Here is a 15,648-nt window from a genome sequence, read left to right as displayed (position 1 = left end):
ATCATCTCACCAGGCTCCAGTGTGAGCCTGGTGAGATGATTGTGGATCGACTTCAACCCCTCTGTCTTTTAAAGCTTGTATAAACCTACCCTTGAATGTATGGTCATTCAAAGTTTATATAAATACCATATTCAGTTTTATAATGGAATTTTGAAAATGGAAAAGAATGCAGGAGAAGGAACCACTCTTGCATTTATTTATTTTGCATAATGATAGGATTGGTCAGCTAAATTAACATCTGGAAAAATCACTTGGGACAGTGTGTACAGATTATATATTCTATTCATCCTTGATCTCACATTAAATAAAAACCCTACCCATCAACTGCTCTTTGAGGCTTTATGCAGGGTGAGTTTGTGGAAAGATGATTTATAATCTGGAAGATACAAAACTGGAGAAGGTTGTTTCAATCTCTAGGTGCACAATAAGCCTTCCCTAAGGTACGTAAACAGTAGTAAACATTAAATTATATGTATATGCACCTTACCCCCACCAACATATAACCAAAAGTTGACTGAGTGAAAGCAGATATTTCACACTCGGATGTAAAATAATGCTAGTTCAAAACAATATTTTTGCATTAAAAAGCATTAAGTTGATTTTTATTAAGCACACTCAAATAGTAACAAGTGCAACATTTCTTAATACTGTACCGCAAATTGTATGAATGTGACCCATTTATTGACTCGAGCATTCAGGGTATAAATGGTGAGACACGTGCCTGTAGTAATAATTAAATCTAATATGGATATCTTTTAGACTCACTTTTTTGTTTTAAGTCAGAATAACTTCAGGTTTGCAGTTATTTACAGCAATAGTTGGTTATCAGTACATACCTCAATCATTACCATCATTAGCACTGAAGAAAATTATATAGTGCACCATGAAATTAAAATATTAGTCCTGCTAAGAACCAGGACGATCAATGAAGTAGAAAGTCAATGCATTGTTTTAATCTTGAAAACTTTTCACAGCATCACACAACTGTATATTCCTAAAAGGAAGCACTATTTAAAATGTTTTAAAGTGTCATTGCACTGACTGTTAAGAGCTATATATTGGGGAAAAAAAATCACTTCACAATTCATTAATGCATTGTCGTACACAAGAATTAAATTGAACTTACTTTTTTCCAAATTAGGTCACAAATGTGAGCGTTAAAGAATAATGTAATACACTTCAAGTCAATTTTTGGATCAATTTCAACAGTGTGAATTTCTCCACAAAGTTAAAGCCTGTTTACTCTCCCAATGCCAGCTTTCTTAAATATACATTACACACGGTAGAGGTACTATAGTGACATAAGCAGAATGGAAATGCAGGCCAAAATGAGAAAACTTGTTAATCAGCTAAAGAACTTGCTCCACACCTATGCCACATCCAGTACACCTGCAGCCACCAACTGTCTTGAGAGCCAGTCCAACCCTTCATGTAGTCCCAGGCCACTGCGGGCATCACATCCTTGAACATGCCAGTTACGCCCACAGCAAAGCTTGTGCAGACTGAGCAACTCTGTCATTTCTTCTACTGTAAGTGCTCCAGTCACATCCTGTGCAATGAATTATAACAGAAAGAGGAAGTTATGACTGCTAGTAGTGCAGCTAGTACCTTACTGCTAGTAGCTTTTAACATCAAAGTGTACAAACTGAAAATGTATAGAACTGCTTGGCCCAGGAGCTTCGGTATACTTGACTGCACACCAAAGTTTCAATAAACTATTTCATTGACACAAAATCCTCATTCACCTGCTTTCACACCCTTCCCCACCCTACTTTTGTGGTCTCTAGCAGTCCTACACACTCACCCACTTCCTGCACTCTGATAATTCTGGCCTACTTTGCATCCACCAATCTGCCCTGCCATTGCTAGGTGAGCTTTCAGCCACTTCTCCCTATTCACTGGAACACTATTAATCTCCCACCTCACACTCTCCCTCTCCATTTAAAAACACCTAAAAACTCAGCTCTGTCACTGCCCCTCTCTCCCACACTGATCGGTTTTACTCTGAAGTGCTTTTAGACATTTTCCCCCATGTTAAGTGCACATTGTTTTATTTTGCAGCAATGCCCATTACAACATTTTTAACCACCTATCCAAAAATATTAAATCAAGCTTAAATTTGTACTTTTAATAAACATAATTATTCAGACTAAGGACATACCTGTTTATTGGCAAAAATGAGAAGCAAGGCGTCTCTAAGCTCCTTTTCGGTCAATAACTTTGCTAGCTCACCGTGTGCTTCCATTAATTGCTCCCTATTGCTGCTGTCGATCACAAATACAACTGCTGCAAGAATGAAAGATGAGCAATAAAACCATGTTCTGAATAATTCATCTACAAATACCAACTCTCATATACACATGCAATTTTAAACTGTCTTTTTGAAAAAAAAAGTTTAACCAAAAGATAGCATTGGTTGTGAAGTTTAAGGGTTTGCTTTAAAATTCAATGTCTGCAATATTTTCTCACATCATTTTTTTACAGTATTATAATTAATTACAAAATCCCAATCAGAAGACAGTCAAGTAGAGCAAAAGAGGTCCCACTGGCCCACTTTGAAATGATTTGTTCATAACAATACAAATAATAATCCTTGTATAGTGCTTTTCACATCTTCTGGACATCTCAACGCGCTTCACAGAATACATTGTAATGTGAATTGACTGTATATTTGGTGCACAACAATGTTGACTTTAGGAGAATCAAAAACATGAACATGAATGCATGTAGTAGTTGTATATATGCATCATGTAATTGGCAAAAAGCCCTGGTAGATCAGAGAGATCCAGTTTCCAGGTACAAAAAAAATAGACAAGAGACAGGATACATTCTCAAAGGAAAACACATAATTGTTTACCCATATGGCTTGGAATATATTCACTACCTGGAATGGTGCAAATTAGCTGCTGTATTCTTGTTGTGTTCACCTACACAACAACATTCAGTTCATTTTTTTTTAATCAGTAGATAAAGTACTTTAAATCATTTATTTTACACTATATAAATGTAATTGGTTATTGCTGGTGTTTACACAGAGGGAAATAAACAGCTGAAATTAGTTAACAGGCAGGGTATTTGAGACAGATTGGAAAGCAGATTTTTTGTCTAAGAAGATGGCAGGGTTGATCATTTGGAAGAATGAAGTCAAATGGGTCAAAAGGCATTTCTACTTTGTAACCTCCCTTGTGAACAATTACAGCATAATGTCAAAGTAAGAAATCAAGTGCAGTCAAGTACGAATTAATACACTGTAATCTCAACATACAAGTCAAAAAGGGCTACAGGGTGGTGCCAACATTTTATAATGATACACAGTAATACTTAGGAGTTGTTGACAGATAATAAGTTATTCAATGACACAAATATTGTTTACCTTGTGTATTAAGATAATAATGCTTCCAAAGCGGTCGCAATATATGTTTGCCTCCTACATCCCAAATGGTAAATTTCAGGTTTTTGTATTCTACAGTTTCCACATTAAAACCTGAGGAGAGGAAAACGTGGTTATTACCATTTTATATGAAAAAAGGTTCCCGAAAGCTGTCCTAAAACTACTCATATTTCCAGATGGACAATAACAATTTACATTCAAAGTACTTTACACAGCTAACTGAGGGGGTAGAGGGTGTAGGGGGCATGAAGCAGACTGGTGCTAAGTGGAAACATTCTGCATTATTTATTGTTAACATTTCATCCAAAGAACAGTATTCCCCAGCACTGCAATACAGTGTCAATCTAAACTATGAGCTCAAGCTCTGGCATGAGACTTGAACCCATAATCTGCTGTCTCGAAGGCAAGAGTGCTACCAACTGAACCAGCCACTTGTTAGCATATGCAAACCTCATCTATCTGGAATCCAACAGAAGTCTCAAGAGGATGATATCTGTAATAAAAAATTCTCTCTACATTCTTACATCACTTTAATAAACACAGGTATACTTAACATTCAACTCTCCCCATTCCCCCTGCTTTCAGCCACTATGCCCCCAAACTGCAGAACACTCTCCTTCAACCTTGCCCCCTCTCTCCCCTTTTTCAAGTCCAGCCTGAAAACCTCCCTTTTTGACCATGCTTACTGTCACCTCCCCCCACCTCTGAGATGCTACCCTGCGTGGAGGGCGCTATAGAAGTGTGTGTGTGAGAAAAAAATAGACTGCACTGAAAGTTAACTATTTACTCACAACTTTTATACTCAAAGGCAGCACTGCACCATCAAACTTCACCTGATATCCTCTCTGCCAATCAATTAATGATAGAAGTTCCAATGTGTAGGAACTGATCCCAGTGTTTGTCATTTACCACCAGGAATACCCCTCTCCCAATGACACTGTGAATGACAGGTGAAATACAATTGGCCAATCCTAGCTAATAATTTTCAAACAAGCAAAAATGCAGTGCTCAATAATATGCAGCACAGCCCAGTTATTAAGTGCTGTGCCAGAGTGTCTAACAATAGTGAACAGACATGGTTGTGATAAAATAATTCAACATTACCTATGGTAGGAATAGGTTGCATAAACTCATTCTGCTTCAGTTTGAAAAGAATGGTTGTTTTGCCTGCTCCATCCAGTCCTAAAGTTACCACACGAATCTCCATCTTTGGCCCAATATGAACCCGATTATCCTGTTAAAAGATTATGTGATTGTATGCATTTAACTACACAGCTCTGGAATAAGTCATTTGTTTTCAGTTCACTACTTTTAAAAATGATGAGGTTATTAATGCTATAAAATTCCATTGTGTTAGTGATACACTGACCTTGTCACAAGTTGTCATTCATTCATTTTGACTTTTATTCAAATAAACATTCTCAGTAGAAGAAAATTGAATTTTTTTTGTTATGATATACTGTTAGAATAGGTTACCGTGAGTTGTGTGAAATTTTATTGTACACCCTTATCAGAATTACACGAGGAAGACCACAAGCATTTTGAGGAATAGTTCCATGCAATAATGGAGCAAAAGTGTGTGATACAATAAGACACAGCCAGATAAATTCTGCAAGGAAACTAGAGGGTTCTACTGCAAAGCAATTCGTAAAAAATTGCAAGCAAGAAAAAGACGCACTTTGGACATTATTTCTAGTTCACTAACATAGTCACAGTTTAAGACGCAGTGCATCAACTCAGTGTAAGTAATATCTGAATACCTTTATCTCTCATAAATCCAAGATTTTCAAAAGAGTTTCTGAACAGATGTGTTTGTAATCTCCGTTGGGCTGTATAGAATTCATGTGTAGGCTACGGTTAACACAAACCATCAAGTTCTGCAGTGCTTCTCATTTTTGCTTACTGCTTTTAAACCTTTGCTTCCACATTTGATATATCACCTTATACATCTCAAATCATTTCACAGGATTTTTACTGTGTATTTTGTAGGCAAATGCAGCAGCCTGTCAGCCGAGTACTGAATTTAAAATACAGCCCTAATTAATCAGAACTGATCAGCATAGGTCTAAAGATGCAGTAAAAAAAATAAGCAAATGTATAATCTTTGCATTATATATAGCACCTTTCACATTAGGAGGATGCCTCAAAGCCAAGTACTGAATTTAAAATACAGTCCTAATTAATCAAAACTGATCAGCATAGGTCTAAAGCTATAATAAAATAAATATACAATCTTTGCATTATATATAGCACCTTTCCCATTGGGAGGATGCCTCAAAGCGTTTCATAGAATTTCCTGCAATGTAGTGAATAAGTATTTTGTAGGCAAACAGCTACATTTGTGTTTATGTTGTCACAAATCTCTGACTGTATTCATAGAACTAATAGGGACAGAGTAAACATAAATCACATTAATTTAAATAGAAGGGACTTGCAGAGGTCAGCCAACTACACATCATTTATAGGTCTTAAATGTCAGTATTTTTCTTATTAAAAATTAGTCACGTCAGAATGTACTTGAACTTTAGCTAACTCAGCACAAGTTACAGAATTGTTGTGCCAACCACAACACATTTGGGTTGGGTAACGGTTAAGACTGTTTGAGGATACAGTAAAGAATGAGAAAAGACCGTTTAATCAATCTAACTTATTCCATTTGGCTCATCTAACTCACTTCAAAGAAATATGCAACTACAACATATTGGAAACATTTGTATAAAGTAGTATAACATGACAAATTTAAGAGAGTATTATTTAGCCTGATAGTGATGCACCATATTTTTAACATATGTCCCATGGAATAATAATAATCACAATAGGGGATTTTCCCTCAATTCACTTTTTGCCAAATATCTAAATTCAGCTATGGAATGAAGGGAGGGACAAGTAGAAAAAAGGCATTTTGCGACAGAGAAAAGGATAAATCCAGTCAGTGGACAGGGTATTCCAGGACAATTATCTACATCTCCTATCAACTGGTGGACATCCGAAAGCAAATCACTTCCTCGGTTCCGAAGCTGGGAATTGTCTCCAGAGCAGGACAGAAAAAAAACACCCCCAAGAAATAATGAAGGAAGATTAGTCACACAGAAAGGCAAAGACAGAAAGGATTCTTTACCTTTGTGAAGGTAACAGGGATGCTGGCATCCAACTGAATGTGATCAGCGAGCTCTGTGAACTGTTGCTGCTGTTTTTGTAGTGTTTCCAGCAAACGAGTAATCTCCTGTTTTGCCCCCACCACACGACAATCATCCTGTGGAAGGAAAACTGATTTCACTCTGGTCCACACTGAGTTTATTATCTAGTCACAAAACTAAAAAGCAAACAAGTGTTGTGTGCTGTTACAGTTGTGTATACAGTGTGAAGAACTGCTGCTGCACTTTACGCTGATGCAACTGAGAAAATATATTTAATAGGTTAAACAGGTCTGTCGCCTAATACAAATGTGTCAAGTTCAGAGAGGCAACAGAACAATGGAACATGTTGTTGCACATAGAGCAATAGGAGCAATTTGTCCATGCAAACCTCCATACAGATTTCCACATCTTACCCATGCCTATTTAGAGGCTGGCAATACTTTATCAAAGAAAGTGTCACCCCAGGCCACTTATGTACACATTCTGATTACCAGAGATATCCAAATTTGTTCTCTGCCATGGGATGTTTAACGTACACCTGAATAAGCAGTCAAGATCTCAGTTTAATGTCTCATCCAAAGGATGGAACCTCCAACAATGCAGCTCAACCAGCACTGCAATGGAACGTCAGCCAAGATTGTCTCAAAATCCCGACACACGGCCTGACTCACAACTTTCTGACTGAGAAGTGAGAATGTTACCAACTGAGCCAAGCAGACACCTGATACCCGCCATCGCCTGTTCTAACGCAATTGTTCATGGTTGTGCCCTTGTTGTGTAGATTTTGTTGCAGGCCTTACTTGTGGTTGCTGGTAAATACAGGGGAAGTAGCCTGTGTTTTGGGGTATCATCAATCACATTTAGTAGCATATTTAAGAGCCAATCTGAATACATAGATTTGATAGGCATTAACAAATGTCCATTTTCCTTCAGTGTAATGCTGTAAAATAGCGATCAGGAGCTATTCAAGGGTAGTTGGAATTCATTACTTTTACTGCACAAATTGTATCTTGGACATTACAGCAATGCAACTGCATCAGCAATAAGTATGAGTATATGTATATGAGCAATCTTATGAGTATAAGACTTTCATGTGAAAGGAGATGTACAAAATTCTGGTTTGCTGGTTCACCACTTACCTGTTGTAGTGTTTTTTCACAGTGAAGACAAGCAGTTGAAACCTGAGATAGTAGAATGGTCATGTCCTCTTGTTGTTGTCTCAGCCAGATCAACTTCTCCCGCACATGAGCATCAACAACACTGAGTGCCATCTCCTCCTGCCTACAGAGGGTTTCATGCAATTCTGCAAAATACGCACGAACACAGGAACGTGCATTCTCAGCACTACCTGGAACCTACCGTAGGATCAGACAGTTCAGCAATTAACAACCAAAACATCAGATAATATTTGTTTTAAATGATTAAATATAATTGTTTTTCACTATTAAATACACCACCACCACCTTCTCAGGACAACTAGAGATGGATAATAAATGTTGGCCCTGCTAAAGTCATCACATCCTGACAGAGTAATGAAATAAGGAAAGTTTCCTTTTCCTGGTCACTAGCCAGTAGCCATTACTGAAAAGAACTTGTGGGAATACTAGGTGAGGAGATGATCAGGTTCAGCTATCATGCCGCTAATGAACAAATAATTCAACACCCCCATTAGACCTCACATCTGCAGAATGACTGAACAAGGAAGTAGAGGGTTTTTAACCACCTATGAACCTGAGCCCAAGTCTGGAAAACCATTTTCTTTTTTACAAAAAAGGGGTGGGGGGGGTGGTGGGGGTAGCTCTGTCTAAGTAGCAAATAAGTAAGCAAGTATAGTCAGTGGAGCTTAAAACAAAAACAAGCATCATACACAAAATTTGGAAAACCCAAGGAGATTTGATATAACTTCAGAAATATATAGGATTTCTAATATTAACTAGAAACTGTCAGTCTAAAGATCAATTAAATAGCTACATCGAAGATACATGCAGGGATGGATATTGGATGGGGGTTCAGTTTATTCTATGAGACCTTGAGAGTTGAAAAGTAATTAGGGATTAAACAACATGCAACTACAATAAACTAAATAACAAATGTTACGCTTAAAATTTATGGATATTTGTGTGTAAACGCTATAAATGTTCATTGTTTAAAAATAGTATGAATTGGCAAGATCCTAGTTGTAAAGATAGGTCCACTTGAAGCTGTTAATATCTTACATGTTCTGTGTGAGCCATTCCAATTCGGTCTTCTACTATTTGTTCTCCTCCCTCAATCTTCTGAACAATTCCACCTAATTTTCTAGAATAATCAGCAATCTCCTCAGTAAAAGTACGAATGCAGTGTGCCATATCCAGAATAGATGCACGGATTTGATCTGCTTCAGTTTCCAAGACTGTACACTGCATTTGAAAAAGCAGATAAAAATCTAAAAAGGGATTTCATGGTTTTACATTAAGAAGAAAATCACTAAAAAATGTTTAACACACATATCAAAAATGCAAGTATTTTTACTATGCCACATCATATCTTCATTGACACTACTGGTAATAGTTTCTCAATAAATGCTTCATTCTTTCCCTCACCCACACTGTTGGTTAGTTTCTTCAACAAATCATATACAATTACCTGCAAAGTGGAGAGGTAAGCAATCTATTTCTAGGGCTTTTCCCTACTGAACTAATTCATAAGAGATGTAGGAGTACAGAGTAGATGGCTTTGGGTCCCAATTTTCACCTTTTCAAGTTCTTCTACAAATATTTATATTCATATTTTGACTAAGATTGATTTATTTCAGTGCATTTATTGAGTCACGCTGCTTAATAAGCTAGTTCATAATAACTCATAAAAATATTTTTCTCTATTTCTCTACCTTTTTTTAAAGCATGAGGGTATTCCTTGAGTTCTTACCAAATCAGTACCACAACATTTAGCGCCCTTCACGGCCTTATAGCGACCTTCACACAGGGCAGCATCTCGGACTAAAGTACAATTGAGATCAATGCTTAATATTCACATTAGGTTCACGTAAAAGTTAGAAATACCTTGTGTCCTTGGTGCTTCCCATACTCTTTGCAGACACAGCACATAAGGGGACTGGATTGACATGGTTCCTCCAAACAGACAAACTCAATCACATGCACCTGGTGCTGGGAGCACATTGTCTTTTCGTGTGGTTTGTCTGCCAGGGGCACACGGCGATGTTTGGCCAGCGTACGTGTAGAGTGTGTCACCTGGGAGCAGTCTGCACAAAGGTGAGTTGCACACACAGTGCAATACATGGACGCCACATGGCTTTCATCTTCATCACAACGGATAACTTGCTTTAGAAATAAATAGCAAAAAAGTAGATATTTAATTCATGCAAACATAAAATCAATGTTGACATTCTTTCTGCACAATACTGGCTGGTTTAGTGTGCAATCTAATCAGAAGATACAATGCCTTAGCGATACTTCGAAGAATCGTGTGAGTAGGATAATAATGGTTTGAATGATTTTCGCAGTACTATTACAACAGTTACTTCTTTATCTAGTATGTTTCAGTGTAAATTGTAGATCAGTTACTAACTTCAGAAGAGATATCAATAAATTAATTAATGGATAATGTCCATTTCAGCTTCTTGTGGATAGCCTTTCAATAAAACAGAACAACCAATTTCACTGTTAAACAGTTCTTAAAATTAAACATACAGAGCAATCCCATTATAATGCGATGGTTTGAGTCCATGGGGGTGGTTGTGCAGTACACATTTGGGTTTTAAAATTGTATTGATGTAAAAAAGGAATCATAGAAATTATAGCAAAAAGAAGGCGATTCATATTATTGAACATATACCGGAGCAATCCCCTCCACTAGAGCTATCTCCTATCAGTCCTCTGCGCTTTCCCTGCACCCTTTAAAATTGATTCTCTTCAAATATTTCTCTAACCGTTTTCAAACATTATGGTCATCGCTTCAATAGTCACCTGTGGCTAAGTATTCAAATAGTCTTCTAACCCTTGGCCTGAAAAATCTTTTTAATTGTCACCCTAAATTCTTCAATGATAATCTGAGATTTATGGCCTCTTGTTACCAATTATAAGAAAGAATTTTTCACTACTTATGCTCTCAAAACTTTTAAAAGTTTTGAAGTCAAATGTCTTGAGACGTCCCTTTTCAGGTACCTCTCCAGAGATTCCTAGAGCCTCTTCAGATGTTCCTTGATAATTGACAGCACCATTCTGTAACCGCTCTAGCAGCTCCAATAAAGCAAAGTTTTTCTTCAAACCCCAGACACCTGAATCACCTGTGAAATAAATTTACCATCAGTCTGAATAAAAAGATCCATTAATTTATTACCCCAAGTTTACAACCGAAGTCAACCACAAGGAAATTTTTGAGTGCAAACATTATTTTAAGCGTCTCTGAATCTCGTTTTTCTCAAAAGTTAAAAAAAAATCATTTCTATTCTTACACTTTCACGCTTCATTTGGACTGTTATATAGGCAAATTCACAACACTGATACTATAATATACGTATCTGCTAGATTTACTGCATATTTCACTTCAAAATTTGCCATATGTTGTATTGCATCCTATCACGCTTGCCTTAGGTTTCAAATTGCTTATAAACCTCATTAGAAAACAGCAATCAAACATAAAGGCCTTAACAATTTGGTTGCTTTTCCTGGTTAGAAATGGAAAATATGAAAGTTTCCAGACCAACCTAGTTCAGTGACTTGCCGGTCAAATGGACAACGTATTGCTCTCCCCTGAAGTGGAAGGCGAGTAAGACAGTCATGGCAGACCGTGTGGCCACAAAGGAGCAAGCGCGGCACTTTGTCTCCCTGCAAAGTAAATACGTCTTCACAAACTCCACATTCTAGAACCTAAGATTGAAAAGATAGCGATAGTTAAACTCAGGTTATCACTTTAGGTTTTAACCAGCTTCCCACTATTTATTCTGTCAATCCATTACATAGCTTTGTACAGAACAAGGCACACCAGGAAAACTGCAGACTTAAAGCTTTGGACTATAATTAAAATGGCCAATATTTGACAGAACAATAATAATAATCCTCAAATTTGGTACAGTGTCTTTTTTCAGAGGATGCCCAAATGAAATTCACAGGATAAAATGTTAAATGGAGTGACTGTTTTGTGGGCGAATACATCAGCCAATTTTCAATTGGGATTTTTAACTTCCACCTGAACAGGCAGACGGGTCCACAATTTATCTACCCATCCGAAGGGCATGCACCAATAATGCAGCACACTCCCAGCACTGCTTTGCAGTGTCATCTTAAGACTATACGAGTTTCAAGGCCAGTGGAACTTGAACCCATAACCTCTGACTCCGAGTGTTACCAGGTGAACCACGCTGTCACATAGAATTGAAGTGTAGGGATGGGGTGAAAGGGGAAAATATCCAGTTATGTGTTCCATTTTTTGTTTCTATTCAGTCGTCCAGTCGGAAATGCATATGTGGATATCAGGTGAGGAAAAGGATCAGGCTCAAGTCACTAATGGTGAATGGTCTGCCAACACTTCCCATCCATGCACACATAAGGAATGTCCACTTGAACAAGATACCAAGACAATGATGTCCAGGTATCTAAACCCCAGTTGCCACATTCAGAAGATGAAGAACAAGCAAAACAAACAAACCACAGTCCTAACAGAGAGGATAGTCCTCGCTGGATAAGCAGCGGGAAAGCTTGCTACATAGTGCTATCAACAACAACAAGATTACATTTGTATAGCGCCTTTCACATCAGTGGTAAATTGTGCAGATTTAGCTGATTACAGTAGACTCTAGACTTCAGCAGTACCCAACACACATCCTAGGGTCCCCAAGCCTTGGCTCCTGCCAATCTGTCCTAATGCTTTCGGGAATTAGGGAAGCAGGAAGCAGGATACATCTCTCCAGGGAGACAGCGTACATTCCATTCCAATAATCTATCTCTGGGATTTCCATGTGTAGGTGGGATACATGGAGTTCTCAATTTGGTTTGAATATCCTTAAGCGGAGTGATGGGTTTCCACATGTGGCAGACACCGGGCTGACAAAAAAAGTTTCATCCACTTACATATGGAATCCCAAGCCTATGGATGATGCAGGAGGTGCAGTTGAGAGGTGAATGAGAACAACAGACAAAGAGAGCCCTGATTGATGATGGAGAGAACGGCACTGGTGACTGACCAGGTCAGCCTGGATGTTATGGGCAAAGTAGAAATGGGACTGGAGGGCTTGAAGGGAGAGACAGGAACGAAGCTGAGAGGCAACGGCTTGTTCCAGCGTCTCAGTGAGGAATGTGAATTTATTGAATCGATAAAACTAGAAATTTAAATTAAAAAGGCAATTGTCGACGCCGTTTCTTTCTTTGTACATTCACACGCATGCACTAGATATGTTCGGCAAAGGTTTGGGAGAGAAGGGTGGAGCAGGGGTCCCCGTTACAGAATGTAGGTTGGGGAGAAGGTGTGGAACAGGAGCACTGGTCCCTGTTACCATTGGTGTGTGTGTGTGTGTGAGGGGGGGATGAGGAACCAGTGGGGGAGTGGGTGTGACTGTGGCACCTCAGGGTCACATGCAGTCACACCCGGGAGGGAAGGGCACAGAGTCAACAGTAACTTGCAATCATATAGCACCCATCATTGCAGGGTAACCCCCCGGTGCTGCTGAGGGTGAGGGGGGTGAGGGGGAGGGGGTGAGGGCAGAGGAGCGGAGGTGCGGGGCAGTGTGATGTGATGTGATGGGATGGGGAGCGCGGGCTGTGGAGGGGCTGTGGAGGGGCTGAATGGCGGCTCCTGTTGTTGCTGTTGGTCTGTCCCTGTGTGTGTGTGTGTGGGGCGCCACGACGGCAGCTCCGAGAACCCAGACCCCCGCGCTCTCCTGTACTCTCTGCGGCCCTACCCTGCCCGACCCTACCCTGCCCTGCCCGGCCCTACCCGGCCCTACCCTGCCCGGCCCTACCCTGCCCGGCCCTACCCTGCCCTGCCCGGCCCTACCCGGCCCTACCCTACCCGGCCCTGCCCTGCCCTGCCCGGCCCTACCCGGCCCTACCCTGCCCGGCCCTACCCTGCCCGGCCCTGCCCTGCCCTGCCCGGCCCTGCCCTGCCCTGCCCGGCCCTGCCCGGCCCGGCCCTGCCCTACCCTGCCCGGCCCTGCCCGGCCCGGCCCTGCCCTACCCTACCCTGCCCGACCCTGCCCGGCCCTGCCCTGCCCTGCCCCGGGGTGGGTGGTCAGACACGGCTCCCACTCACCTTGACGGAGCCCGGGGTGCCGGCGCGGGGCTGCCGGAGCGCTTTGTTGACAGCAGCGGCCGCCATCCCGGAGCCCAACACCACCGGCGACCGTAAGAGAGGGGGGAACCGCGGCAACCGCTCCACAGCCCACTCCGCGCCGCCCCCCGGGAACCCCCGAGCAGTTTGACGTGGAACCAACCCCCGGGGGGTGTGTTACCCCATAGTTAAAATACAGGGGATGAAAGGTCCCCGTCCCTCGGGTGCGGCCCTGCACCGGGCACTCAGACCCCCCCCCCGCCCACAGCGTCAATGGTGCAGCCCAAGACCCCGCTGTGACGTCACCGCGCTCGTTATTTTGAACTGCGCATGCTCAGCTGCCGGTCAAGGCAACGCCTCACGTGACCGCACTTCCTGTTCCTCTTCATTTGGGGTTAATCATCGCTCACACAGTTGTTAATGGTTCGGACGTGGAGGGCAGCGCCTCCGTCAACCTCGTCGAGAGCCTTCGCAAAGCGCCGCACAAGGATCGCGCCGTGAAGCGGTGCGGCTGTGCGAGCGGGAACGGAAGCCCCTCAGAGCGCTGTGTCGGGGGGGGTCGGGGGGTCAACCGGCAAAAAGGGGAGATTTATTCACACCATAAAATCAGTGGTTGTCGCCACCAATAGGGAAAAGCCTGACATGAGTCTTAAATTGGGCGCAAACTGCGCGCCGCTGCTACGTTCCCTCTTTCAGTTTTTTTCCGGCCGGGCGCGGAATGAATTTGGGTTTGTGCGCCGATGTGAAGGCTGTGTGCGCCGGCGTAAGAAAAAAAAAGGGCTCAAAACTTTGAATAGAACATCTTAGGGTATCTGACAAACAGAACCAATATACAAAATAATGGATGAGTGTTAACAAGGCGAGCGGTCAAGGATTTTTAATGAAACAAAACTGGTTGTAGAAATTTCAGAAGTAAACACCTCCACCAGAGGAATAGGGACATCCTGAGTGAGACCCAGAGTCTGAGGATGACAGGCCAGATGACGGAGAAGAAAAGGGTCACTTGTCTCTGGTTCGGATGTTTTTCTCTTCTGTCTCTCCCTCTCTTCCAGTGTTTATAATAATAATAATCCTGCATTTGATGTAGCACTTTTCACGTCTTCCAGACATCTCAAAGTGCTTCACAGAATATACTGTAAAGTGAATAAACTATATATTTGTGGGAGAAATGCGGCAGCCAATTGCTCACAGCAGTGTCCCTCAAACAGTTGTGGATTGAAATGACCAATTTATTATTGTTTTTTTTTCTTGAGGGATTATTATCAGGTGTGTGGAGTAAGGAAACTTGCCCAAGGTTTCGCGCTGCCAGGAATCAAACCCAGGTCTCGCTTGCAAGGCGAGTGCTCTAACCACTGAGCTACAGGACATATTTTGTCCAGATTTACTTCTCTACCACTTGACAGATGAGATTTGATCCGCATGAGCATATCAAGGTGATTTTCTTTCAATTGGTTTTGGGATTTTGTTTTTATATTATTCATAAGGCTGAACCCACACTCACAATCAGCACTTGAAGCTTGAAACGTTGCACATATATCCTCTAGTTGTGAAACCACATTGCACTGTTCTGTAATTTGTAGCCTGAATGTCACCATGTCCTGAAACGTTTTCAATGACTTTGTTTCAATCTTCTCTGCAATTAAGTACTTGTTGTCATTGTATTGGCTCACAATGAGTTCCATTTCATCCATGACGTTTTGCCCAGAAGACCTTACTTGACCAAGGATCAGGATTTGTCTGTATTTGTCAACCATCTTTTCAATATTCTCAGTGCCAAATTCATAGCTGGTTTGTTCTGGTGCAAGTGAAGCAAAACCGAAAGCAGACAATTCATTGAGTTAATTTTCTGGGAACTTT

General features: G+C 41.0%; 1 protein-coding gene across 2 annotated transcripts; it reads right to left on the bottom strand.

The window, feature by feature from the left end:
- Nucleotides 1-572: 572 nt before the first annotated feature.
- On the bottom strand, nucleotides 573-14,056 carry trim23 (tripartite motif containing 23). 2 transcript variants are annotated; one of them, XM_042335000.1, is made up of 11 exons: nucleotides 13,774-14,056; nucleotides 11,234-11,396; nucleotides 10,692-10,813; nucleotides 9,570-9,848; nucleotides 8,745-8,927; nucleotides 7,668-7,883; nucleotides 6,510-6,644; nucleotides 4,496-4,625; nucleotides 3,374-3,484; nucleotides 2,162-2,286; nucleotides 573-1,549 (listed from the first exon to the last, which is right to left on the bottom strand). In XM_042335000.1, the coding sequence occupies exons 1-11, from the start codon at nucleotides 13,837-13,839 to the stop codon at nucleotides 1,370-1,372; spliced, it is 1,710 nt and encodes a 569-aa protein (XP_042190934.1). In that variant the 5' UTR covers nucleotides 13,840-14,056; the 3' UTR covers nucleotides 573-1,369. The 2 variants fall into 2 exon arrangements, with proteins under 2 accessions (XP_042190934.1, XP_042190937.1); XM_042335003.1 differs by having other exon boundaries at nucleotides 2,162-2,283.
- Nucleotides 14,057-15,648: the final 1,592 nt, after the last annotated feature.

Source organism: Callorhinchus milii, unplaced genomic scaffold (genome assembly GCF_018977255.1).
Source record: "Callorhinchus milii isolate IMCB2004 unplaced genomic scaffold, IMCB_Cmil_1.0 Scaffold1, whole genome shotgun sequence".
NCBI classification, from domain to species: Eukaryota; Metazoa; Chordata; class Chondrichthyes; order Chimaeriformes; family Callorhinchidae; genus Callorhinchus; species Callorhinchus milii.
The sequence above is the reverse complement of the archived record's forward strand: the minus strand, read 5'-3'. Positions and strand labels throughout refer to the sequence as shown.